Here is a 27,390-nt window from a genome sequence, read left to right as displayed (position 1 = left end):
TTTAAAGATTTTTTTAATTTATTTATTCGACAGAGAGAGACAGCCAGCGAGAGAGGGAACACAAGCAGGGGGAGTGGGAGAGGGAGAAGCAGGCTCATAGCGGAAGAGCCTGATGTGGGGCTCGATCCGGTAATGCCAGGATCACGCCCTGAGCCGAAGACAGATGCTTAACCGCTGTGCCACCCAGGCGCCCCCCAGTTCTACTTCTTATATTTTCTTTCAAACAATATGAAGACACCATACCCTTCCTCTCTCAAGCTAGAAACCCAGAATTCATCCTCATTTTCTCTTTCTCATCTCCCTAATCCAACAATTCTGTCAGTTTTACCTCAGGCTTCTCACAGAGTGGCTGTCTCCATTATCAGCTGTCTTAATTCAGGCCTTTATCATTTTTCTTGGATTATTTGCACCAGTCTCTTCACTGGTCTTTCTCATCAGCCCTTCCTCTTCATCCCAATTTTCCCACTTGTGGGCCTACAGGAGCTGAAATACACAGAAGAGGACTCACTCTGTATTTTGGCCTAAAGTTATCTAGGCCTCCTCCCTATCTCAGGCCAAAAGGGATCTCAGCAATGCTCAGCCCAGGGACCTTCCCCAGGAATCTTATGTGGGCTGTCGATCAGCCCTGGGAAGCCCTAGGGTTTTGGTTTCCTGGCCAAATACCCTTCTAAGGCAAGGTAAGATCAAGTCAACATTGCTCCAATTGCTAAACAACAGAGAAGCAAAGTCAGATAAAACTGGACTCCAGAAATTAGGAAAACCTTAAGTGATTTAAGCCTGTGGAAATGTAGCTAGCCAAGCCAGAATCCAGAGTGAGCTGTGAAGTGAAAGGGAAACTAGGAAATGGGGAACATGAAATTCTGAAAAGTATGGTGGAGAAGGAAAGGACAGGGATTGGGTCACAGCTAGAGGGAGGAGGGTTGAAGAAGGTTTTTTTCCAAAGAAGAGGGGAAAAGGGTTCACAGGTTTAGAAGCTGAGAGGAAAGAAAACAAAACAAATCAAAACACCCCAAAGAGTGGACAGAGAGAAGTTAATGATGCAGTGGAGAGAGATGGAGTCATGGAAAAAGATCTTGAGGAAGATGGAGGAGAGGGGCGGGTCTAAGCCCACAGAAAGAGAACTGGGTTTGCATGAATTGGGGAAGCCTGCCTTCCTCTCTAAGGCCACCCGAGGAAGACCTGTGTGGAGGAGAAGGGGAGAGCATGTAAGTATTGAAGATTTTTGTCTATACCTGATGGCCCCCCTGTCTCTACTGGGTAGAAGTCAAGGTCTTCTGCTGAGAAACATGAGTAGCAAATTGGGTCTCAGCTTGAAGAGCATAATAAAAAATTAAAAATACCTAATCAGAAGAATGGGGGAGAACAATGACCAAGATAAATAAAAGGATCACAGAAAAGGCACACGGGGCCCAGATGGAATTAAAAGTCATATATTTGTACTGACAACCATTAGGAAAATTGATTGGTTTCCTCTACCTGTCCTTGGTTGCTTCAGTAAAGTTGAGGAACAGGAGTCTATGAAGAAGAAAGAAGAGACCCCATCCTCAAAAAATTAAACATGGAGTTACCAGGGGTGCCTGGCTAGCTCAGTCAGTACAGCATGTGACTTTTGATCTTGTGGTCATGAGTTCAAGCCCCACTTCTGGGTGTATATTCAAAGGAAATGAAACAAGATCTTGAAGAGATCTGCACTCTCATGTTCACTGCAGCATTATTTACAATAGCCAAGACATAAAAGCAACCTAAGCATTTGTCAATGGATGCATGGATAACAAAAAATTTATATATATACATATATCTCACACATACCTACACAGTGGAATATTATTTAGCCATGAGAAAGAAGAAACCTGCCATTTGTGACAACATGGATGAACCTTGAGAGTGTTATGCTAAGTGAAATAAGTCAGCATCACAAGAAAACATTTATTTATTTATTTTTAAGAAAAAAATGTATAGAGGCACCTGGGTGGCTCAGTCAGCTAAGCAGCTGCCTTCAGCTCAGGTCATGATCCCAGGGTTCTGGGTTCAAGCCCCACATCAGGCTCCTTGCTCAGCGGGGAGGCTGCTTTTCTCTCTGCCTGCTCCTCCCCCTGCTTGTGCCCTCTCTCTCTCTGACAAATAAGTAAATAAAATCTTTTTAAAAAATTTATAATTATAATGGCAATGGATGTTAACTAAACTCACAGTGATCATTTCATAATATTTACAGTCATTGAATCATTATGTTGTACACCTGAAATTAATATAATGTTATATGTCAATACAAAAAAAGTAAGACAGAGAAAGACAAATCTTAAATGGTATCATTTATATATGAAATTGAAAACAGCTGAACTCAGAAGAGAATAGAGTTGTGGTTTCTAGGGGTTTGGGGGTGGCAAAATGGGGAGATGTTGGACCAAGGGTACAAAGTTTCAGTTATAAGATGAATAAGTTTGGGGGATCTAATGTGCAGCATAGTGATTATAGCTAATAATACTATACTATATATTTAAGGCTCATCCATGTCTTTTAATGACTTGATAGTTCATTTCTTTTTAATGCTGAATACTATTCCATTGTATGGATGTACCACAGTTCGTCCATCACCTATTGGAGGACATCTTGGTTGCTTTCAGGTTTTAGCAACTGTGAATAAAGTTACTATTTTGTGTGTGTACATAAGTTATCAACTTGTTCAGGTAAATACTAAGAAGCACAATTGTTGAATTGAATGGCAAGAATATATTTAGTTTTGCAAGAAGCTGCCAAAATGTCTTCTGAAGTGGTTGTACCATTTTGCATTTCCACCAGCAATGAATGAGAGCTCCTTTTGCTCCTCTTTTTCAACATTTGGTATTGTCAGTGTTTTGGATTTTAACCATTCTAATAGCTGTGTAGTGGTATCTAATTTTTGTTTTAGTTTGCAATTCTTTAGTGACATATAATGTTGAGTGTTTTCATATGCTTTTTGCCATCTCTATATCTTCTTTGATGAAATATCTATTCAGATCATTTGTATATTTTTAAATTGAGTTCTTTGGCTTTTTATTGTTGAATTTAGACTTGATTTTAAAGCACTCTTTTGCTAATGACATGAGGCTATGTCAGAGTCTTACTTGGTCCTGTTTTGTGTGTTGTGTTGTCTGGTTCCAGATGCCCTCCCCAGTCAATTTACAGTTGTCTAGTTTATACATATATTATAGCAAGCATGGTTTTGTTTTTTTTGTTTTTGTTGGTTTTTTTTTCCCCTTAAACAACGGAATTCTATTGTCTCACATTTCTGGAGGCTAGAAGTTCAAGATCAAGGTATGGGCAGAATTGGTTCCTTCAAGGGCTGTGCAAGCATAGTTTAAAGACCCTTAATCCAGGAAGCTGGTAACAAATAAGTTGTCTGAGGGGGGTGCCTGGGTGGCTCAGTTGGTTAAGCCTCTGACTTCAGCTCAGGTCATGATCTCCAGGTCCTCAGATCCAGCCTCATGGGACTCCATTCTCAGCGAGGAGTCTGCTTCTCCCTCTCCCTCTGCTTCTTCCTCTCCCTCTGCTCCTCCCCCTGCTTGTACTCTTTCTCTTAAATAAAATAAAATCTTAAAAAAAAAAAAAAAGTTGCCTAAGGGACATAGTCCACAGGGAGGAGCCTTTGAAAAGGTTTCTGACCGTTAGACTCAAAGGAGGAATCTGGCAGACACTTTAACCAAGTGGTCAAAATTAGCATCACCAATATGAGACATGAGAGATGACATGGTGTCTGTCCTGGGCAGGACACATCACTTCTGCCATACTCTCGCCAAACAGACAAAAAACCTGAATCCTGTTCTTCCAATCTCCCTTAAGAGGAAATCTAAGACAAACCCAAACTGAAGGACATTCTACAAAATGATTGTCCAGTACTGTTCAAATGAGATGGGGGAAAGACAAACAATGACAGAGGAACTGTCCTGCAGTAAAAGACACTAAGGAACCAAGACATCTCAGTGCAATATATAATGATGGATTGGATTTTAGAAAAGCAAAGACCATTAGAGGGACAAATGACGAGATGTGGTAAGGACTGTAGATTGGTGAACAGTATTTAACCAGTTTTAATCTCCTGGCTTTGACCATTTTCCTGGAGTTATATACGATGTTAATATTTAGAGAAGCTGGCTGAAGGGTTACGGAAATTCTTCGGTACTCTTTTCGTTAACATTTTTGAGAGTCCGAAATTATGCCAGTTCAAATAACAAGTTTCAGATAGAACAGAGCCGTGGAAGGGGCGGCGCGCGGGCGGGCGCTGGCGGCGGGGTCAGCCCCGGGCTGCCCCCTCCCCTCCCCCCCGCCCTTCTCCCCCGCCCCCCCTGAGGCCGGCCGCGTGGGCGGGTTGGTCGGCGCCCCGTACTTCCCAGGAGCGCCGCCCTTGCCGTCCGCAGCCGCCGTCATGACCCGGCCCGCGCTGCCCGCTGTCCTGCTGCCGTTGCTGGGCCTGGTCGCCGCCGCCGTCGCGGGTGAGCTGCCCCCCTGCCGCGTTCCCTCCCTCCCTCCCCGGGAGCCCGGCCCCCCCCGCCCCGCGGTGACTCCGCAGCCGCCGGCCGCCCGAGGGTTTCGCCCTGCCCTGCGCGCCCACCCGTGCGCCCCCGGGGTCCTGGGTCGGGCCACCAGCCGCCCCGCGCCCCTTCCTCCCCCGAACCCCGGGCAGTGGATTCTGAGAGAGCGCCCCAGGGGAGGGCTCGCCGAGGACCCGAGTGTGCCCTGGCTCCCCCACCGTGCCCACAGCCTCAGCGCAGACCCCGCTCGCGGGGCGTGTTCCCAGACGGGGAGCTCGTTGGCGGCAGAGCGGAGGGACTTGGAGCCCCACACCAGGGTAGTTTCGGGGCCATTTGGGGCTGAGAAGAGGAGCGGGGAAGTTGGCTGCGGAGATTTCCCCTCTGCGCAGCGGGGCGGGGGCAGGGATGGGAGGAAGCGGGCCCTCCGGCGCTGGCCGCCGTGTTTGTCCCGAGGCTTGGTGTTCAAGTTGTTGAAACAGGAAAGCAGGACAGCCAAATAACCCCTGGGTCGAAGAGGGACGTGGACAGGCGAGGCTTGGATTCCTCTTAAGTCGTGTGATTTAAAAGTCTTTAAGCCTGGTCTGCTGTTATGCAAGTGTCACCTGAAAAATTACACAGGATTAGTCAGTCATTTCCCAAGTGACTCCTGAGGAAAACAGACAATTCTGTTAAATATGTGGGGTGGGTTTTTTGGTTTGATTTTAACAAGTTTTTCGTACAAGCATGTCAAAAATATTGAATGCGGGAAAGACTTCCATCCAACAACACTGATTAAACAATTCTAGGAATTAAAGAACAAAATAAACAAGAACTAAGTGAATACTTACGTGGGGTTGAATAAAATGCTTATGCAAGTGTTTTGTTTTTTGTTCTGGGGTTTGTTTATTCCCCCCCCCTTGAATTTCACTGTCATTTCATAAGTTTCCCGGGAAGCCTGAGAGGCAGGCATATTGTAACGGATCTCTGTATTGGGGGAGCAGTAGACTAAGCAGCCCCGAACTTGCTCCCCAACTCAAAGCTCCTTTCCTGGAAGTGCTTGTGGGTCAGCATTTAGGGCTAGTTATGCCGTCTGCTGCCTCTGGAGGAGCAGAGACAAGATGTGCCGATTTTCACACTTCATCCTGAGCTCGTTAGTTTTGTCTAAGACAATGCTGGACGATTTTGAGACCCCCCCCCCCCCCACATACCCTCATCTGTTTGCCAGTAACGTCTGAAAGCCTGTTTAACCCACCTTCTGGGTTGCCATGCCTTCAGACTTCAGGTTAGTCAAAATATACTTTTCGTGTCACATTTAAAAAAAAAAAAATCTGTTCCTAGATGTTGAGATCTCTCTTTTTCAGAGAAGCTGTTTTGAACAGTAAAACAGGACAAGCTATCTTTGGAAAATTTTGTTCTTTTTCTTTTTATAAAAAGTCCAGTACAGTTAAACAGGCTTTTCAAGAGCTTAGGAAGTGCATGTTGAACACATTAATGCTGGTAATTAACCATTTTCTATCAATCAGGAGGCTTGAAGGATTAATTTAGAAAGAGCATGAGCTTTGGAGTTAGGTACAAACTGTATGGCCTTGATCAAGTTACCTAACTCATTGCACTTGGAGATATTACCCGGTAGGACTCTCCCGAGCATTAAGTGAGAACTCTGGCTCATACCTCTTGCAGGAATGCTAAATCTTGGTGTCCTTCCCTTTGTTCTCTTCATACAAAATAAAGCATAATTGTTGCGACTAGAAAACGTGGTGAGTGCCATTTTATGTGGGTTGGATCTTTGTGGTTACTGAACACATTCCCATACCTGTTGATGATAAAGGGCTGAAAAACTAAGCTTTTCATCACGGTACTTCACAATATCTTACCCAGGCAAGATCAGGAATCATATTAGACTTAGGACTAAGTCAGGAAAGAGCTTTTCAAGGTTATTACAAAATTAGCTGAGTGGCAAGATCTTAACAGAAAAGCTCCCATGGTGCTGCATGAGGTATAAATTTAACGTTGAAGTGGAAATCATTGTTATTGTTCTCTGTTATTTTGGAGTTTATTAGTGTAAGTGATCTTATGTTCTTAATCATCATCTTGAAAATCACAATGAACAAACCAGTTTCAATTCCTGAGTAAGGTTCCATGGCATCCCTTTTAGAAAGTTCTTCTGTAATGGTGCCTTTTCACATCGTCGGTGATCAGTGTGTTTACGGTAGCTGATTTCCCCGGGGTGGCCCGAGATGAGTGAATGTGAGCTTGTTCAGAGTTAAGTCCTCACGCTGTGGTCATCATGTGGATCAGAATCTAGTCTACGAAGTTTGAATTGCCATAGCCTACGAGCCCCAGATGAGGGTGCCCTGGCCTTCCTTGCTGAAGTTATCTTTCACCACTCTTCCTGCTGTTCACTCTGTTTATCCACACTGAGCCCCTGGGGACTCAGCCACCTGCAGGCTCTTCTGCCCAGACTGTCCTCCCCTTCCCCTTGTCCTTGGTGTGGCTGCCCCCACCCACATCATTCAAATCTCTGTTCATATGTCCCCTCCTCCGGCCTTCCCTGAACGCCCCACATTCTCTGTCACATGCCCATATTTTATTTTCTTCAAAGCACTTAATATTTTGTTTATTCATCATCGTCTGGCTTGTGTTTCCCCTTACCAGAAGGAAGATACATAATAGCAGAGACTTTACTGTCTTGTGAATTTTTGTTTTGTTTTGTGTCTTTGCACTGTATTCTAATTTATAATAAAAGGACCAAGAATTTTAGATGAATGATTTTAAAAGTAAGGGGGATAATGGGATTTCATTTTCTTTCAAATTATTTTACTTCTGTCATGAACTGATCTCATAATTGAATTCAAAGCATTAAATTTAATCTATTGATGTGACTTTCTCTAATTCTTTTTTTTTTTTTTAAGATTTTATTTATTTGTCAGAGAGAGAGAGAGCGCACAAGCAGGGGGAGCAGCAGGCAGAGGGAGAAGCAGGCTCCCTGCTGAGCAAGGAGCCCAATGTAGGACTCAGTCCCAGGACTCTGGGATCATGACCTGAGCCGAAGGCAGACGCTTAACCTACTGAGCCACCCAGGCATCCCTGACTTTTTCTGATTCTTGTAAATGGCACAGTGATGTTTCAGGGGAAATTATCCCAGATAAATTTTTGTAAATTTTGAAACATATTAACAAATGTTTCTTTTTCTTCTAATGAAAAAGTGAAATTACAGTGAGGTATTATTTCAGGACTTCTTTCATTGTTGAGAAGCATTTAAAAATGTGCTTCTGTGTTGAAAACTAGTTGTGCAACAGGGTTATTGTCCACAATTTTTTATGACACATATCAAGTATTTATTTCTTTTGTGGGTTATTTTGGATTTTGAGGGCAGATCTTGAGACTGAATCTATAAGAAAACGGACCAGTGATGCCCAGTGAGAAAAGTGCAGAGGAACACTGGCACCCCCATTCTGTAAATAAATCTCATGACAGCTCTTCTGCAAAGGGACTGGAGGGGAGAAGATGGAGTTGGACATCTTGGAAGATGGGTTGGGGAGGGTGATGTGGAGGGGGAGTGGAGTGTCAGAGTGGCTGAATTTCCTTGTGATTCAGGGAGATCTTGCAGCCCAGAGTACAGCCACAGGCCTCTAGATTAGTCAGGGACTTGGAACCCCACTCCTGCCTCCATACGTAATAAACGTAATAAACAGTTCCTCTTCTTTCTCTGTCTCTGCACAGTTGCTCTTGCAGAAGCTAAGTCACTGTGACTCATATCTTAATGGAAGAGGGGCAAAGGTTGTATTATTGACCAGGGGAAAAATGCAGTCTTTGCCTTCACTTTGTTAACATTCAGAACAAGTATTTCCCAAGGATCACTTCCTCTTATGCCATGCCTGGTTGCATAAGAACATAAATTATAAGGGAACAGAGAGTTCTGCTAGAACTGACTGGTAATGCCACATATTCTTGTAGATATGCTGTTTTATTCTTTAGCACATGGTAATTTTAAGCAGAGGATCTATATAGAAACTTTTGGAATCTTAAGTACAAGCTTTTGAAATTTTCATCAGGCTCCTAAATTTCTGAGTCAGTAGAATTATAAAGTCATAAAATCCATAAAGAGTCACTTAGGTGCATTATTAATAACCTATCTTTCAGGACAGCTGTGGAGACATAAGAGTCCTAGAAAAGCACTTTGCAGAGAGCATTGTACTCAGGCTGTGTGTGTGTGTGAAGTATATTTGGTGAAATATATTTTTATAGAAGATATTACAGAACCTCTCATTGAAAACTTACGACACTATTTTGGGGAGGCAGGTTTTTCATGAGAATGGGTTATAGCAGAGATAACTGAGCATGAGGAAGGCTTAGCTTTCTGCTCATGAAGTGCATGAACTTCGCCAGCTTTCCTCACAAAGGGTATCCAGCCTCTGCTGGAACACGTTTCTTCTCAAAGAAGAAATTCATGTCTTGAGTAGTGCTTAGGGCTTGTTTCTGGCACGCACACTGACCGGTGGCATGAGAGGAAGGGTTTGGTGCTGAACTAACTGGGGTTACTGCTATTGCTGAAATGAACCTAAGGAGAAAGCAGTTGCAAATTTTGAGGAAGTGAAGTTAACAGTTTGTTTTGTATTTTCCTGCCTATAGCTTCTTAATTTTTTTGGTCTTACCATATTTTGCTTATTTAATTATTCAACAGTGGTCTTTGAGTTGCTGGAATCACCGCCATCATCATCATACTCATTCCCATCTCAGGGGCCCACACTTGCTATTACCTGTCTGACCCAGATTTCCCCATGGCTTTTTTCCTTCGGCTCATTCAGACTTTTTATATGTCACCTTGATAATGAGATCTTTCCTAGACACTTTCTAAAACTGCAGCTCTAACCCCTAACCCTACACCCAGGATCCTGCTTCTCTGCTTTAACTTTTCTCCACAGTACTTATCACCATCTTTGGTTGCTCATCTCCAAGATGGCCCCAGTGATTCTTTCCTGTTGTATTTATAGTTTTGTATAGCTTACCCAGCCCTGAATAGGGGTGACCTATGTAACCAATAGGATATTGCAGAAATAACCAAGAGTGTGATCTCAAGGCTGGATTAGAATCATTGGCTCTGGGAGAAGCCACCTGCCATGTCTTCAGATTTCTTATTATCCCATGTATCCTGACAGTAGATTTCTATCATTTGGGGTAACCTGAGCAAGGCTTTAGTCCTTGTAACCAGAAAGGCATCTCATACGTAGTGTAATGCAAAGTCCTGTAGAAGTTCAGAGGACTCAGAGGCTATAGCAACATAAGGGTTGGACACTTCACAGAGAACTGACCCGTGAGCTGTCTCTGATATAAGAGTGTACTTGAACCAATAGGTGGTTTAGAGAGCAGAGTTCTAAAGCTTTTATAAAGCATAACAATTACAGGTGTACAAAGAAATAGTTTATATATTTACATCATCTGGTATTGATTCTATTTTTGTGTATTTAATAGACTTGCTGTATTCCATATAAACTGTATTGCAAAAATTCTTTTTTATGTTCTATGTTTATGAGTTATTTATGATCAGTAGAAAATATCATGTGTAGCTTTGACTAGAAATAATATGACAGCGTTTGTCAACTTGTGATTCAGGAACTTCCAGTGATACGGAAAGGTGTTTCAGGTGTCATCAAACATGGTAATGGAGTCTGTTTCCATTGAAGTTGTTTTGTTTTGTTTTGTTTTTTAATTCTATAAGGATAAAGAAAAGGCAACAAAAGGAATCAGAAGAAAATAGAAGAAGAAAAAAAAGAGAGAAGAAAATCAAAATTTGCATTTGACAGTATCTGCCCTTGTGACTTCTTTCTATTTGAGTTTCATTCTGGAAATGACTGCTTTGTCTATCATGTCTTGATACATAAAACATCCTCTGGTCGAGGAAGGAGAGGAGGGAAGAGACCTGCCTACTTCGCTCATTCAGTATTTGGCTCCTTCCTAGGTGCTTGTCATCGTGCTTTCTGTGGTGCCCCCCTGCTTTGGGAATTTCTTTTTCTTTTTCCTTTTGTACATGGCAAACTCCTTTATCCTATAAGTTGTAGCTCAAATTATTTCCTTCTTTTTGAAATGTTTCTTAACTTTATAAGTTATTTACTCTTTCTTTTATTGTCTTATATAGTATTTTACCGATCATACCTTTGTAATATCTGTTATGTATATGTGTCTAACTCTCCCATCAGACTGAGCACTTTATGTGAAGGCCTCATTCTTCTTTCCATCCCTTTCTCCTTACCCCGCAGCACTGACCATTATATCTAACATATAGGACTTGATCAGTAAATGTGTGTTTTAGATGGGTGATGGGTAGATGGATGAACAATTATTAATAACTTGTTCAAAGGTGTGAAAAAGGGAACTCTGCTTCTGTCTATAACTGAGTGGGGAGAACAACTAGAAATTCTAGGTGAAATTCCATAAAAATCATATATGCAGGCATCAGAGAGCTGCTATGGCCATTTGTTGAGGTGAGCCCAATATTGTGTGTATTAACTTTTCCCCCTAGGAGAGTTGCCAAAATCTTAATCAGCTAAAGGAAGAACAGAGTTTTGAGCAGTCGCATGGTGCTAAGGAGACAAAAATTGGAGTTTTAACTTGCCAAAGAAGAGAGGCTTTACTTAGTATCCAGGCTTTCTTTGGGATCCATGGATATTGAGCCTCCCGAAGGCTATAACATCTCCCCAGGTCAGCTCAAACCCTGACTGTATTAGGGTAGTTGTCAATACCCAAACTTCCTACCAGAGTCCCTTCTAGAGAAGAACAGAATTATGTAGAGCCTCTGCCTTTTTTCCTACACAGTGTCTGGTAATTGATTTAAAACACACAGACACACACACATACACACACACACACCAGGTATAACAAGAAATAGGCCAGAGAAGAGGAGAAACAAAAATAGACCAAAAAGCAACCCAGAAATTAGAGTTATCAGAAATGCACCTTAAAATAACTGTAATAAGTTCAAGAATATAGATAATAAAATTGAGAATTTCACCAGAGGTCCAGAAACTACAAAAATATAAACGAATTAGAATTCTATAACTGAAAAGATTGACATTATGAGCTTAATAGATGGGTATAACAGCAAATTTGTTAAAACCTAAAGAGTAAATTAGTAAACCAGAAAGAACAAGATTATAGTATGGACAGCCAAAGTATTACAAATATGGAAAGGAGCAAAGAGAATATTTGGGACATGGTGAAAAGTTTAACATAAACGTAATTTGAGGCCCAGAAAGGGAGGAGAGAAAAAATGGAATAGAAGTGTTATTTGAAGTAATAATAGCCAAGAACTTTCCAAAAGAGACCAATGAAAATACGCCATAAATTCAATAAGTGCACTAAATTATTAGCAGGATTAAAACACACACACGGGGGCGCCTGGGTGGCTCAGTCATTAAGCATCTGCCTTTGGCTCAGGGCGTGATCCCAGGGTTCTGGGATCGAGCCCCACATCAGGCTCCTCTGCTAAGAGCCTGCTTCTTCCTCTCCCACTCCCCCTGCTTGTGTTCCCTCTCTCGCTGGCTGTCTCTCTCTGTCAAATAAATAAATAAAATCTTAAAAAAAAAAAAAAACACACACACACGGACAAAACTAAGCACACCACTTTCAAACCCCTAAAAAACAAAGACAAAAAAGATTTTGAAAGCAGCCAGAAAGAGCAACAGACAGCTGATTTTTCAGTAGGAATGATGGAAACCAAGACAACAAAATTACATCTTAAATGAAAGATAAGCTGACAATCTAGAATTCTGTATTTGCAAAAATATCCTTCAAACATGAAGGCAGTGTAAAGATATCTGCAGAAAATAAAAGACTCAGGAGTTTGTAAGAGAGCCGTCCTTAAAGAAACACAGAGGGTAGAGGCCCACGGTGGCAGAGCAGGAGGACCGTGAGCTCAGCTCCTTCCCCGGACACAGCTAGACTCCAGCAACATGCAGAGCAGCTCTTTCACAGCTAAAGATGGGGCGGGGGGCCACACTGAGACGGATAGGTGGGGCAGAGATGTGGTCATCACCACTAACCCGACTTTACGAGAAACCTTCAAGGGACTTCTTGAAGCAGAAAAGGCCATGAATAGAAGTAAGATGATGAAAGAAAAAATTTCACTGGTAAAAGGAAACATATATATAAAGGTAGTGGATCAACTACTCATAAGGCTGGTATGAAGGTTAAAAGACAGAAGTAGTAAAGTCAGTTATATCTACAGTTAAAGGATACACAAAATAAAAAGTTGTAAACTATGGTGTCAGGCATAAAATGTGGTGGGGGCAGGAAAAATGTAGTGCTTTTAGAATGTGTTCAAACTTCAGTGACCATCTGGTTGAAATAGACTGCTGTATACATAGGATGCTCACGTGTGAACCTCATGGTAACCACAGACCAAAAGCCTATGATAGGTACACAAAAAATAAAGAGAAAGGAATCCAAATGTGACATTAAAGAAAGTCATATCACAGAGGAAGGAGCAAGAGAAGAAGAAAGGAACAGAGAGAACTATAAAAGCAACCAGAAAGCAATTAAAGAAATGGCAGTAAGTACATAGCCATCAATAATTGCTTTAAATGTAAGTTGTCTACATGTCCCAATCAAGAGACGTAGGGTGACTGAATAGATTTAAAAAAATAGGAAAACAAGACTGGGGTGCCTGCCTGGCTGGCTCAGTTGGTAGAGCATGCAACTCTTGTTCTTGGGGCTGTGAGTTCAAGCCCCACATTGGGTATAGAGCTTACTTAAAAAAAAACAAAACGAAACAAACAAAAAAAACCAAGACCCATCTATATGCTGCCTACAAGACTTGCTTCAGACCTAAAGACACATGTAGACTGAAAGTGAAGGAATGGAAAAAGATATTACATGCAAATGGAAATGGAAAGAAAACTGGGTAGCAATACTTATATCAGACAAAACAGACTTTAAAAGAAAAACTGTAACAAGAGGGGTGCCTGGGTGGCGCAGTCGTTAAGTGTCTGCCTTCGGCTCAGAGTGTGATCCTGGCGTTGTGGGATCGAGCCCCACATCAGGCTCCTCTGCTAGGAGCCTGCTTCTTCCTCTCCCACTCCCCCTTGCTTGTGTTCCCTCTCTTGCTGGCTGTCTCTGTCAAATAAATAAATAAAATCTAAAAAAAAAAAAAAAGAAAAACTGTAACAAGAGACAAAGTAAGGGCATTACATAATGATAACGAGATCAACCCAGCAAGAGAATATAGCAATTACAAATATCTGTACACCCAACGTAGGAGCACCCAAATATATAAAGCAAATATTAACAGACCTAAAGGGAGAGATTGACAGCGATACAGTAATAGGAGGGGACTTTAATACGGCACTTACATCAAAGGACAGATCATCCAGGCAAAAAATAAGGAATCAGCGGCCTTAAGCAACACATCAGACCAGATGGACTTAATAGACATATAAGGAACCAAGCGGCAGAATATACATTATTTGCAAGTGCACATGGAACTTTCTCCAGGATAGATCACATGCTAGGCCACAAAACAAGTCTCAATAAATTTAAAAAGATTGAAGTCCTATCAAGCATCTTTTCTGACAACATATCTCGTATGAAACTAGATATTAAGCACAGGAAAAAACAGGAAACCCTCCCCCCGACCGTGCAAACATGTGGAGGTTAAACAACATGCTACTAAACAACCAATGGGTCAACAAAGACATCAAAGAGGAGATTTAAAAATTACTTGAGAATAACAGTTGTTGATGAGGATATGGAGAAAAAGGAGCACTCGTGCACTGTGTGGGAATGCAAACTGGTGCAGCCACTGTGGAAAACAGTGTGGAGGGTCCTCAAAAAATTATAAATAGAACTACCCTATGATCCAGTAATTCCCCTACTGGCCATTTGACCCCCAAAACAAAAGATAATTCAAAAAAGTATATGCATCCCTATGTTTATTGTAGCATTATTTACAGTAGTCAAGATACGGCAGCAACCCAGGTGTCCATCCATAGATGAATAAAGATACATACATCACCACACAATGGAATATTACTCTGCCATAAAAAAATGAAATCTTACCATCTGTGACAATATGGACGGTCCTGGAGGGTAGTATGCAAAGTGCAGTAAAAGTCAGACGGAGAAGGACAGTTACCGTATGATCACTTACGTGTTACATCTGAAAGAGCTCGTCTAAGGACCAGACTTTCGGAGAGGGCAGCAGAGCAGTAGCGTGAAAGTACGATGGCTGAGTGCTATTTCTCAGGAGGACGTCTAAGGGCTTCGCTGCTCCACTTACAGACTTGCAGCCAGGAACCCTGCCCCTCCAGACGAGTCTGGCCTCTCCAATTCCTAAACATTTCTGGACCTCCATGCTTTTTAACTCCTGGGATCATGCTGCACATAAAATTTTACACCAGGTTTTTGTTGTTTTTTAACTTAATGTTTCATTAAGTAAATGTTCCTAAAATATCCCTACCAACTATCTTTAAGCTACCACACTGAGAAAGTTCTAGATTTCTACCAGGGTTCAAGCCAAGGTAGTCATGTGTGTAATGCAAGTACTTATAGAACAGCGGGATGGAAAAAACCTGTACACAAAATAAATTGTATCTTGAGACACCTATTCTCATGCTAGTACAGCTTGAATGTATTATTTTTTATTTATTTTATTATTTTTTAAAGATTTTATTTATTTATTTGCCAGAGAGAGAGAGCACAAGCAGGGGGAGTGGCACGCAGAGGGAAAGGGAGAAGAAGGCACCCCACCAACCAGGGAGCCCGACACAGGGCTCAATCCCAGGACTCTGGGATCATGACCCGAGCTGAAGGCAGACGCCCAACCATCTGAGCCACCCAGGTGCCCCAAATTTTTATTTTTTTTAAAGCTTTTATTTATTTATTTATTTATTTATTTTATTTATTTATTTTAAAAGATTTTATTTATTTATTCGACAGACATAGAGACAGCCAGCAAGAGAGGGAACACAAGCAGGGGGAGTGGGAGAGGAAGAAGCAGGCTCATAGCGGAGGAGCCTGATGTGGGGCTCGATCCCATAACGCCAGGATCACGCCCTGAGCCGAAGGCAGACGCTGAACCGCTGTGCCACCCAGGCGCCCCTAAAGCTTTTATTTTTAAGTGATCTCTACCCTGAAACCTACACTCCCTCGATCAGGAGTTGCATGTTCCACGGACTGAGCCAGCCAGGCCAGAGCCCCCATCTTGGATGATTTAACTACTAAATGTAGCAGTATGAGGCCGAGAAAAATCCAGGTCTCACCATGGGGACAATGTTAAGTAGCCTCTAGTATTATTTAGGTTATTGACCCACCTGCTGTAACAGTGACCTGAATTAACGACTCAACAAGATAGTTTATTTTTTTCTCTCATAACAATCTGAGTGTGATATGATGGTTCCATGTAGGATCCTTCTGTCTTGTTGCTGTGTTATTCCTAGGCTATTTCCATTGTTGACATGATTAAAGATGGCTAACTACATGCTGGCCAGTGGGAAAGGGGAAGTATGATCCAGGGAGCAAACTCCTTCCTTTTAAAGGCAATTTGCACCTTTCACTTCAGCTCACAGCTCATTATCCAGAAGTTGCTGGAAGACTGGAAAACAATTTAGCTTGGTGGACACGTATTCTGTGCTGTATGAGAAGCTGAGGTCAAAAATCCCCACAAAAAATAAAAAATAAAATAAAATAATACTGAGTCAATACACCAGGAAAAAAAAAGGGCTGGGTTCAAGTAGGGGATAACTAATGATCTCTGCCATATTCTGAGTTTAGTAAACTCAAGGTTGTTGAATTTAGATTAACACTGGTGATGGTTAAGTTCTGACCTTTGTCGTAGGGCATTCTTTCACTTGTTTATATTAAAATTACAATACATACAGAACTTAAAGCTATGTAAAAATCATAGTGATTTTTTCTACATAGAACTAAGAGAATAGGTAAGAGTAAGCTCTTTTTACTCACTGGAATTCAGTAAAATCCTCCCCTTTTCTCCATTCTGGCCAGTGAAATCAAGCTCTTTAAGGCTTGCTTTTGAAAGTAAGTTCATGCTAATTAATGAAATTCCAGAGCCAAGGCTTAAAAATGTACACATTTATAAGGAACAACAACAACAGATCAAGATAGAGAAGGAGGTGCCATTCCACTCGACAGCTACAGAAGAGATACGGTTCTGTTTCATAGAGCTAGCTCAAAGAATCTGCTTTGATGAGGTGTTAAACTAAGCACATGCCTAAGAACATCAGTCTGTTTTCCTGTGCAATATGAAAACTTGTCTGAATATTCATCATCTAGCAACTTGTCTCGGCTCTTGGAAGTAGAATTTTTTTAAAACCTCTCGCAAAACTCTTGAGACTTTTGAAATTGTTACTAAATACTGCAAAGCCGACCATCAAAAAGAGCTTGTAATTCTGATTGGTTGTCCTTCTTGCTAGTTTGTTGCCTTGGTAATAATGCTGTAATTTACAAGTCTGAATTCCTCAACACGCTAAAGGCTTGTAACTTTGCTCTGTCAAATCAGAAGAGAATCACTGGCCCATTTCTCTTTTCCCAAATGTAGAATGGAGAAAAATAAATTCCTATCATTCCTAGTTGATTTTTATTTTAACAAAGAGCCTTGTGTCTAAATTCTTTTTTTTTTCTTTCAAAATTTAATATCCGTATCTTTATCTTTAGGAATTCACGGACTTCTTCCCAAGTATGTAACAGTGTTTCTCTTTTCCCACCTAGACTGTCCTTCATCTGCCTGGGTTCGGTTCCAAGACAGTTGTTACATTTTTCTTGAGGAAGCCATCCAAGTAGAAAGCCTAGAGGACGTCAGAAATCAGTGTACTGACCATGGTAAGGAGCCTATTCTCTTTTTTCCAGTCATAAATGGTGTTCACGAATTTCTTAAAAAAATGTTTTTGTCATCTCTCTCACTTCACCTGGGTCCTTATCATAAACGAACAGTTTTTATTGTATAAGACACAAGCCACACAGTGGAATTGGGTGTATGTTTCACCTTTGAGTTGGGAGACAGCTGTTCGACAATCCTGTCCAAAGCTGTGTGACAGAAACTGAGCAACAAGAGCAGTGTCCTCGCGATGTGCGCGCTCTGTGCGGGCGCTGTGCTGCGGCGCCTCGACTCCTTTACCTGCGTGTCATTATCGTAGCGTACCTCTCAGGAGTTTGTCGTTAGCCTCCTATCAAGGGGAGAAATGAAGTTCGGTTATGTGTCCGAAGTCATGCAGGTAATAATTAGCAGGGCCGGGGTTCAAACCAGGTTCGGCTCAGATTTGAGGACCACAGTTCTTCATCAGGCTGTTCTCCTGCCCTTGAGGGCGCTGCTTCCGGTCTGCAGTGTGGGTAGAAGTCACACAGGACCATGCGGTGCAACTGTGTAAAGAAGTGTATGTTGGAGAAAAAGGAGGAAAAGGCTGTTTGCTAGCAGAGACACTCAGTGTTCTCTGGAAAATGTATTTACAACTTCACACCATGAAGTATTTCAAATAAAGACATCATTTCAAAAAAATTTTTATTCATTTATTTGAGAGAGAGAGAGAGCGCTCGCACAAGCAGGGGGAGCCGGAGAAGCAGACTCCCTGCTGAGCAGAAAGCCTGATATGGGCTGATCCTGAGACCCTGGAACCATGACCCGAGCTGAAGGCAGACACTCAACCGACTGAGCCACCCAGGCGCTACTAAAAAGGTCATTTTTATAAAGGTGTGCCTGGGTGCTCTTTGTATATTTGGCTGTTTGGCCCAAAGTGCATCCTTGTTGTTAAGCCTCTAATTGTTGTGATTCTCGAAAGTTCATACTGAAACTAGGATGTGAAATAGCATCTCTTTCAATGGAAATATCTGTGATGGTGATATGAGAGTCCTTGATTTTTAAGAAGTGCTTTTATTACTGCATGAGATCTAAAATCTCTTGATCATTTCATTAAATTTTATCTTAGGCTTATTAATAACTCCAGCATTTAGAAATGCCCTTTACCTAAAAAAACCACAATTTCTGACAACCAACCAATATGACATTTTGGAAGAATATCAAATCATACTCACTTATAGAAGGAATGAATGTAAGCATAGAAGTTTTTAATCCTATTAAATGTGCCACGTAGTACTCAACACATATTGTTTCCCTTTGAGAAACTAATACCTGCCAAAATGGTGTTGAATATTGGTTCTTGGAGAACAAGACAAAATTTCCAACCTAACAGTATGGCTTCATTTTAAAGATATTGAATAATAGGAATTTTTTTTAAAAGATATCCCTACACCTAACATGGGGCTCGAACCTTAACCCCAAGATCAAGAGTCATATGATCTACCGACTTAGCCAGCCAGGTGCTGCAAATAGTAAGAATTTTTTACATGGGGTTTCCCCGTAACAATTTTCTCTCTCTCTCTTTTTTTAAATCACTTATTTTAGGTATACTTAGATTTCAATAACAGAAATTATATTGGAGACTGAGAACCGAGAAGAAACACGTTCCTGTACTTGTATTATCTTGTATGAACCACAGGGTCAGAGTTCACTATCCGGCTTCAATACTTACCTTTAGCAGTTAACCAACTGCTTACAACATAGATGCGTAATTAATACTTGTTGACTGACTTCTACAATTCAAGTGTAGTGAGGTGTTTTGTTTTGTTTGTATTTTGCCATTTTTCTTTAGCAAACAAAGCAAAACAAAATTGGAAACACCCAGCAACTTTGTGACTTGACCTTGACTGCTTGTTTCTGAGTCTCTTAACTCTACTTGTTCAAGCGGGGTAGCCATTTAGGAATTTTAAATTGTTATGTACAAATATGCTTATAAAATTTATCTCGTGTCTAAAGAAATATGTATCTCTTTTCCCCAGTTAAGATTTATAAATTCAGTTCGTCTTACTGATTAGATTTTTCACGCTTTCTCATACATTTCTGTTAACCTTACCACTTATTTGATAATCCTCTATATTTGTCCACTGTGAAAATATCCAGTTCATTGATGAATTAGAAAATTAGCTAAAATTAATTCCTAATGCTGGTATTTTTTTTTTGGCTAGAGTAGTAGTTTGGTTTAGTAGTAGGTGGACATGAATTCAGGGTTTGCTATGTATGAAGAAGCAGCAGCATAAGGAATACTAGATATTTACATTTGGATTTTTAAAAATCTTCCCAGCTGTACAAAATCCTATCTTAAACCTACCATTAGGGGTTTAGAAAACAAGTGACTTGTTATCTTTTGGGCTGCAGAGAGCTATATTTAGAAATATTCCCAGGGCTTTGTGCTAATTGCTATTACCCTCTCCTTATTATTCATAATGAGGAAAATAATTATGAGAAGCTAAAATTTTTATTTTGCAACATTTACCTTTAATTTATATGTTCTCATTATAATAGAAAAAATAAATATTTTCAGCCTTTCGTTTTTGTGATTTGTGAGCTCTGTCACTGGCTATAAAAAGAATTAAAGACCCAAATTACATCTCAGCAGGTACTGTCACTGGTAATGCATTTTAAAAAAATTTTCTGGAGCACATGCATTCTTCAGGGACTTATGCTGTCATTTGTTAAAGAAAATGAAAGTGTGTCTTATTTGCCTGACACAGTAATTTAAGTTTATACAGTATTTAATTAGATTACAGTGTTAAGAATCATTAAAGTTCCATTGGCTGCCACAAGGTCAAAGAAGAGGATGAAAAAGTCATCTCTGAACACTTAAGCCTAAACTATAACCTAGTTAAATACTTCCCTTGAGAATTTTTCCAGAGTGGCATTTTGGTCACATTTCACAAGTCAGTACAAGTATGTATCAGGGTAAAACAGATTAAAAGTCTGTATGACATTTAACAGACAGGCAGCTGGAAATGATCAGAAAACCATCATAGAGTTTTTAAAAATGGAGATATGACTCAGGGAACCTTGTTGAATCCTAGTTTTGGATTAAAGTATTATTAAGTATTGTAAAGGTCAGTCTTATTATTTTTTTTCTTTTATAGATTTTTGGTAATTGCACAATTTATGCATGATCACTATAAAAAGTTAGAAAAACATGCAGATATTTTAAAAATAAAATCGGGGCGCCTGGGTGGCTCAGTTGGTTGGGCATCTGACTCTTGATTTTGACTCAGGTCATGATCTTGGGTTGTGGGATCAAGCCCTGCGGCAGGCTCCTCGCTCAGCAGGGAGCCTGCTGGAGGGAGAATCTCTGTCTCCCTCTTCCTCTGCCCCTCCCCATTGCACTCTCTCCCTCTAAAATAAATGAATAAATCTTAAAAATAAAATAAAATAAAAATCACCTTAAATTCCACCACCCTAAGGAAATGTAATGACTGTTAACGTTTTGATAAGTATCCTAGACCCCCCCCCTGGCAAATTTATAATAAATGCTTGCTTTTTTTAATATGTAAGAAAACAGATTATAGTTGGCAAACTGCCCTATAAAAATCTGCAATTTCCCTTAAAAATGTCTGTGGCAGTAAAAATACAATGCATATTTCCTAATAAGTGTACATTAATCCAGTATATAGAAATTCCATAACTGACTGAATTAATCCTCTAATATTGGCTATTATTTACAATCTTTCATTGTCATGAATGTGATGACCATTAATAATTAGGTTTATTTGAGCACAGAGCCTATGATTGTTTTAGCATAATTGTTAAGGGTTGCTGGGTCAAATGTGTTTTTAGGGCTTTTGACACATCTTGCCAAATTGTTTCCAAAACGGCTGTACTAAATTTTTACTCCATCTAACCACTTGGGAGTTCCTATTTTGTTACCCAAGGCCAGCACTGTTTAATCTGTAAGCATGGAAGTCTGCTTATTTTAATTTTCATTTCTTTACCAGTGAGATTGTATTTTTCACACATTTCTTGTGTTATATTTGCTTCTGCGAGGGTGAATTGTCTTTTTTACAGTCTTGAAACCAATTTTTTTTCTTCTATTAAGGCGTTTGCTTCTTTATAATGGAGTTTTGGTCCGCCTAGTTTGTGATTTTCTTAATAATACAATATGGTTTTGGGGAGATTTTTTGGCCCTATAGTAATTTTCTTTCCCCTGTAGTTAAATTTGTTATTTTTTGTCTGCCTCTTTTAGAAGATGTAGAAGTGGTCACCTCATACAAATTTTTTTTTTTTTACCATATCAGTATGTAACAGGAGGTCTGTCTTTTCCATTTAACTATCAACTTCTGAAAATATTACCAACTTTAGCGTGATGTCATAAATACAGCAGCCTATGATTTATGCCTCCTGTAATGCTCCAAGCGTGCTCCCTGGCTCAGCAGCAGTGGCATCACTGGGAACCCGTTAGCAACATAAATTCTCAGGCCCCATCTCACGCTGGCTGAATGTGAAACTCCGCATGTGGCCTGGCACTGTTTTTATAAGCCCTCCAGGTGATTCTGATGCTTGCTCAAGGTGGAGAACCACTGAATGAAGACAATATTCTGACATTTTCAGGAGCCTTTGTTAAGTCAGGGTGGTTTTGGAAACGTAATTTAAGAGTAGACAAGACTTCCTCATTTCTAGTTGTATTAGTTGTAATACAGAAAGTGGAATGTTTTTTAATTTGCAAGAGAATCTTTGTCTAGGTTAACAAACAGGGTTAAATGTCTCTTGGAAAAGTAGTTACTCCTGATATTTATAGGGTGCTTATATGGATATGTAGCTTAGAGAGACCGTAAGACAACAACAGCTAATGTATGTGAGACATAAAATATAGATGGCTGCTGCTCTTTACTCTGGAATCATGTGAGAGAGTCCCAGGAAAAATCAACTATCCAATGTGAACGCGGACTTCCTCTATCAGTCAATTTCCCAAAACTAGGACTTTTCTAAGGACCACAAAGAAAAATATGGGAAGGCACAAGGCTTTGGGCAGCAGGCACAGGAAGGCAATTAGATGAGGCAGGTCAGAGAGACTGTTGCTTGTACTTAACGAGGTCTTGGACCTATTCTGGCAAGTTGCCTTCATACTTTTCAGTTCTTCTGGGTATGGTTAGAGCTTCTGCTCCCTATGGTAGTGAAGTGAGGACAGGAGAAACCATGAGTGCTAGAGGGAAGAGGTCATGGGAAAAAGTGAAGTTGAGAGATGCAGAAAATGTGTTTATTGCTCAAGCCTCGCAGGATGTTCTTTTCCCATGTCTGTAAATTACCAGCTTTATGCAATGAAATAGTATAAAATGACTCGGCCCAATTTTTCCCATCATTTTTTCTCACAAGTATATGCTCAGAAATGTGCACATTCTCAAGCTAAATTTTAAAAAGGTGTAAAAGTGTAGTGTTTTTTAAGTGTATTATAATAATGTATAATTTTTATATACTTCATGTGATTTTCATTGATTCTGGGAACATGCTTTGTTTACTCCTACCTAAAAATAATTCCAGGAGCAGACATGGTAAGCATACATAATGAAGAAGAAAATGCTTTTATACTGGATACTTTGAAAAAGCAATGGAAAGGCCCAGATGATATCCTGCTAGGCATGTTTTTCGACACAGATGGTAAGTAATATTTACCCTTGTAGGAAATCACTTTTTTAAAATGGTACTAAAACTGATGACTTTGAGATTCTTCAGTTCTCTAGTTCAAGTTGGTGTTTCCTGTGGTGTGTGGGTATTTTATGTTCGGTGTGCACCCATGCCCTGTACTGCAGCTTTTCCCTGAGCAGCTCAGTGTGTTTCACCTAGAAGAATCCAAGTTGATTCTTTTGTCTGGATTAAAATACGGTTCTAGGCTCAGTATTTTTGTAATATGGTAGGGATAAAGCTAAATCAGTGTCCCTGTAGAAAAGTCCCATAGAAAAGTACATAATTAACGAAATGAAACTACATTTACTATTAATATTTTAATTTTCTTGGCTATTTCCCCATGAAAATGTTACTGTATTATTTTCAAAAACCTTTTTTTTTTAAGAGAAAAGGGAAGAGAGCACGAGCGAGAGAGAATCCCCACCAGGTTCCATGCCCAGTGCAGAGACCAAGACAGGGCTCGATCTCACAACCCTGAGATCATGACCTGAACTGAAACCAAGAGTCAGACGCTTAACCATCAGAGCCACCCAGGCGCCCATCCATGGAAACTTCTTCAACCAATACCTTTTTTTTTTTAAAGATTTTATTTGAGAGAGAGAGAGAGAGGAAGAGCGAGAGAAGGAGTGGGGTGGAGGGGTAGGGAGAGAGGGAGAGGCAGACTCCGATCTCCAAGATCATGGCGTGAACCAAAGGAGGGGCTTAACTGACTTAGCCACCCAAGCGTTCCTTGAACCAGTACCTTTGATTTGCTTGTACACAAGATATATTCTTCCTCCTAATTTAAATCCTACAACCAAAAGTTTTGAGCAGACATACCTTAGTAATTTCTCACCTTTAATCCTAGAACCTTTTCTATGGCTCTAACAGTTTAAAACTGTCATAATGATGAAAATATTCTTAACTGACAGATGCAAGTTTCAAGTGGTTTGATAAGTCAAATATGACATTTGATAAGTGGACAGACCAAGAAGATGGTGAGGATCTAGTTGACACCTGTGCCTTTTTGCACACCAAGACAGGTGAATGGAAAAAAGAAAATTGTGAACTTTCTTCTATGGAAGGAACCCTTTGTAAAGCAGCTAGTAAGTATAACTGAAGACTTTTTTCCATTCCTAGAGGGGTGGGGAAAGTAGGGCTGGTTTTAAAATAATTTTCTTTGAGACAGGGATGCCTCAGTAAATTAGAGGGAGCAAGAAAGACTTCAGAACATATTAGGATGGTTTGCTGTCACGTCTCTCAGAAGTCAAATGTGATTCTCTGACATTTCAGAGGTAGGACCAGATCATGTGAACCAGGCATACTTTTATCCTATCTGCTTGTATGTAAAAGCCTGCAAGAGGTTAAAAATTTCTTCCGTTGTTTGAAGGAATTATCATAGCTTCCTTGCAATTGATTTAATTAAACAGAAATGGTGAAGGATACTTTGACTCCAGAATTCTAATGTTTACAAAGAATTTGACTCTGTACAAGTACTAACATCCTTTGTTTAGAAAAATAAAAAGTGTTGTAGTTTATAATTTATTCTGGATTAAAGTGTAATTTTTCTTCTGACCCATCAAAATGCTTTTCTTTTCTTTTTCCCAAGGGGTGAGCTCTGAACCTGGCCCCAGCCCCTGCCCTTCCATCCTCCCCCCACCCCCCACCCCTGGCCTCCAGCCGGCCCCTCCTCTCCATCAGAATGCTTTCTAATGAACATAATTATTGTGTCCCACAGTATGTGGTGTTATTGTTAAACATCAAAGGTTGTTCTAAGTTTTACAATTGTTTTCTCATTAAAAACACTTAAAATTTCAAAATGCGATTTTGGGATGCCTGAGACACACTGGCCATTTCCCCATTTTGCCTCTTTAGGATTGCCCCCTTCCTACTTCAGTGTAAACCAAAGCTATTTTTCCATTTACATCTTTTTTTTTTTTTTTTGCCTCAGCAGGGTTCTTAATTACAGTTTATAGTGACTATATTAAACTTCTCATAGTTTTAAGGTAGTAGAATTCAACTTCCAATATTTATTGAATTTTTAAAAAATTGTTTCTTTTCATGTACAAAGTCTCAGGGCACCATTATTTATAAACCAGATTTTCAAACTATCACTTTGAAACATCAGAAATAGTGAACAAATCCATACTCATGAGGTCACAGGTGTATACTTCACTAGCTTTGTTTTCTACAGACTCTACCAAAATTCTTACTTTCTTCACCTCTTCACTTTTTCTTGAGTTACCTAATCCTTTTCCGCCAACCAAGCTAATGCACTACGTTAGACCTCTGTTATCTTCTTTAAAAAAACAAAAAAAACCTTTGTTCAAAATGGAAAACACAATTGACCAAGCAACAGAAATATGGATAAATAAGGGGTTCGTTTTTAACTATTCTGAAAGTGTTTAAAGGCAAACAGAATAAAGCATACTTCAATTTTAATTTTTATTTTCTTTTGTATTTTAGTCCCATATGAAAAGAAATATTTGTCAGGTAAGTAATGGTCTTTTGTTGAAATTTTTCCCACAAGTAAAAATATATTAAGATTCTAATGTTAAAATATTAAAGACCCCTTAAAACTATATAACATAAAGTAGAACAACTTTTGTAAGAATTTAGAAAGGTCTCAGCTTTGTAATAAGACTTGACATTGTAAATATAACTGCAAGTTATGAATTTTTTAAACACCAAAAAATATTTCCCATTGAATTCCGTTTTGTTTTTAAAGGCACTTTGCAATCTTTTATTTAAAAAAATTTGACCTCATAGTTGTAATTCATGAAGGGTTTACTGAATGCATTTTTTTTTTTTTTTTAAAGAACAGGCACTATTATTAACATGGCTCAAAAAGCAAAATTATAAGGCAAACACTGAAGTGTCTGTCTCCCATCTTGCCCCAATTTACCCTTATCCTTACTGGGCACACGTTCAGTTTCTTCTTTAAATGTCGTTTCTTTTGCCAAAATAAGCAAACTGAGATATAGGACTTATTTTGCCCATTTTATTCACTAATATATTCTAGGTATCTCTCCGTATCATTACCTAGAGACCGAACTTCCTCCTCCTTTACAACTGAATACTCTTCCATTGTATGGATACGTGTAGTTATTTAACCAGCTCCAGACCCTTGGCCTGTTTCTGAACATGTGCTATTACAGTGCTGCAATGAATGAATCTACCTTGTGCAAATACATCTAAAGATTAGATTCCCTGTAAATGGGTTGAAAGTGGATATAGAACTTGGATCAATACATTAAGAGGAACTGCACCATTCTGCATTCCCAGAAACAATGTTACAAAACTTGTGGATTTTTGCCAATTGGTTGTATAATTTTTAATCTATTTTTTTTTAGAGAGAGCATGTGCAAGGAGGGGAAGGGCAGAGGGGAGAGGCTGAGAATCTTAACAGGCTCCATGGTCAGCGTGGAGTCAGACACAGGGCTTGATCTCATGACCGAGATCATGACCTGAGCTGAAATCAAGAGTTGGACACTAAACCGAGCCATGCAGGCGCCCCATTTAATCTCTTTGAGGCGTAAGATGCAGAGATCTTAAGTGTATAGTTTGATGGTTGCCTCTGTATACACCTGGCTAACTACCTCTCAAATCAAGATACAGTACATTTGTTACACTAAAAATTTCCCTCATGCCCTTTCCCAATAAATGTAGCCCCTACCACCATCTATCCTAGTTAACTACTATTGAGTTCTGTCACCGTAGGTTAGTTGGTCGTTGTTAACATAAATATAATCCTACTGGCTTCTTTCAGTTTTTTTTTTAAGATTCACCCATGTTGTGTATATATCGTACCTATTTTACTGTTGCATAGTATTTTATAAATACATCACAATTTGTCCAATCTCTAGTTATGTATATTTGGATCATTTCCAGTTTGGTTACTACTATGGTAAGAGCTGCTTGTGAACATTCTCACTTGGACCCGTTTTGTCATTCTCCTGGAGGATATTCCAAAGGGTAGAATTGCAAGGTCAAAGGGTAGCTCATATGTTTAGCTTTACGGGAACCATCAAATGTTTTTCAAAGTGGCTGAACAGTTACATTCCTACTGTCAGTGTATGCAAGTTCTGTTTGCTCTACACATCCATCCCATGATAGCCAACCTGATTTTAGCCACTCAAATGTGATGTGTAGCGATCTGTCATTTTAATTTTCACTTCCCTGATGAATCATGTTGAGCACTCTAACACACTTAGCCATTTCAGTGTGTTCTTTTGTGATATGCCTCTTCAGGTTTTAGGTCCTTATTTCTAATTGGGTTGGCTTTCCGAATGGTAGTTTTTTTTTTTTTAATTCTGGATATGAGTTGTCACATGTATCGTGGATATTTTTTCTCTCAGTTTGGGGCTTGCTAGAACTATGATGGAAGAGGAGGAAAGGAGTGTTTGAGAGTTCATGTAGATAGTGGAG

At 40.0% G+C, this 27,390-nt stretch overlaps 1 protein-coding gene across 1 annotated transcript in view; it reads left to right on the top strand.

Moving 5' to 3' along the window:
• Positions 1-27,390, top strand: part of LY75 (lymphocyte antigen 75) — a 121,281-nt gene that overhangs the window by 88,590 nt on the left and 5,301 nt on the right. The window contains exons 35-38 of the mRNA XM_026492728.4: positions 17,205-17,315; positions 22,840-22,956; positions 23,895-24,068; positions 25,429-25,455. Coding sequence (XP_026348513.3) covers positions 17,205-17,315; positions 22,840-22,956; positions 23,895-24,068; positions 25,429-25,455 — 429 coding nt within the window. The remainder of the gene's footprint in view (positions 1-17,204; positions 17,316-22,839; positions 22,957-23,894; positions 24,069-25,428; positions 25,456-27,390) is intronic.

Source organism: Ursus arctos, unplaced genomic scaffold (assembly GCF_023065955.2).
Source record: "Ursus arctos isolate Adak ecotype North America unplaced genomic scaffold, UrsArc2.0 scaffold_1, whole genome shotgun sequence".
Classification (NCBI taxonomy): Eukaryota; Metazoa; Chordata; class Mammalia; order Carnivora; family Ursidae; genus Ursus; species Ursus arctos.
This window is presented reverse-complemented; position numbering and strand designations above follow the sequence as displayed.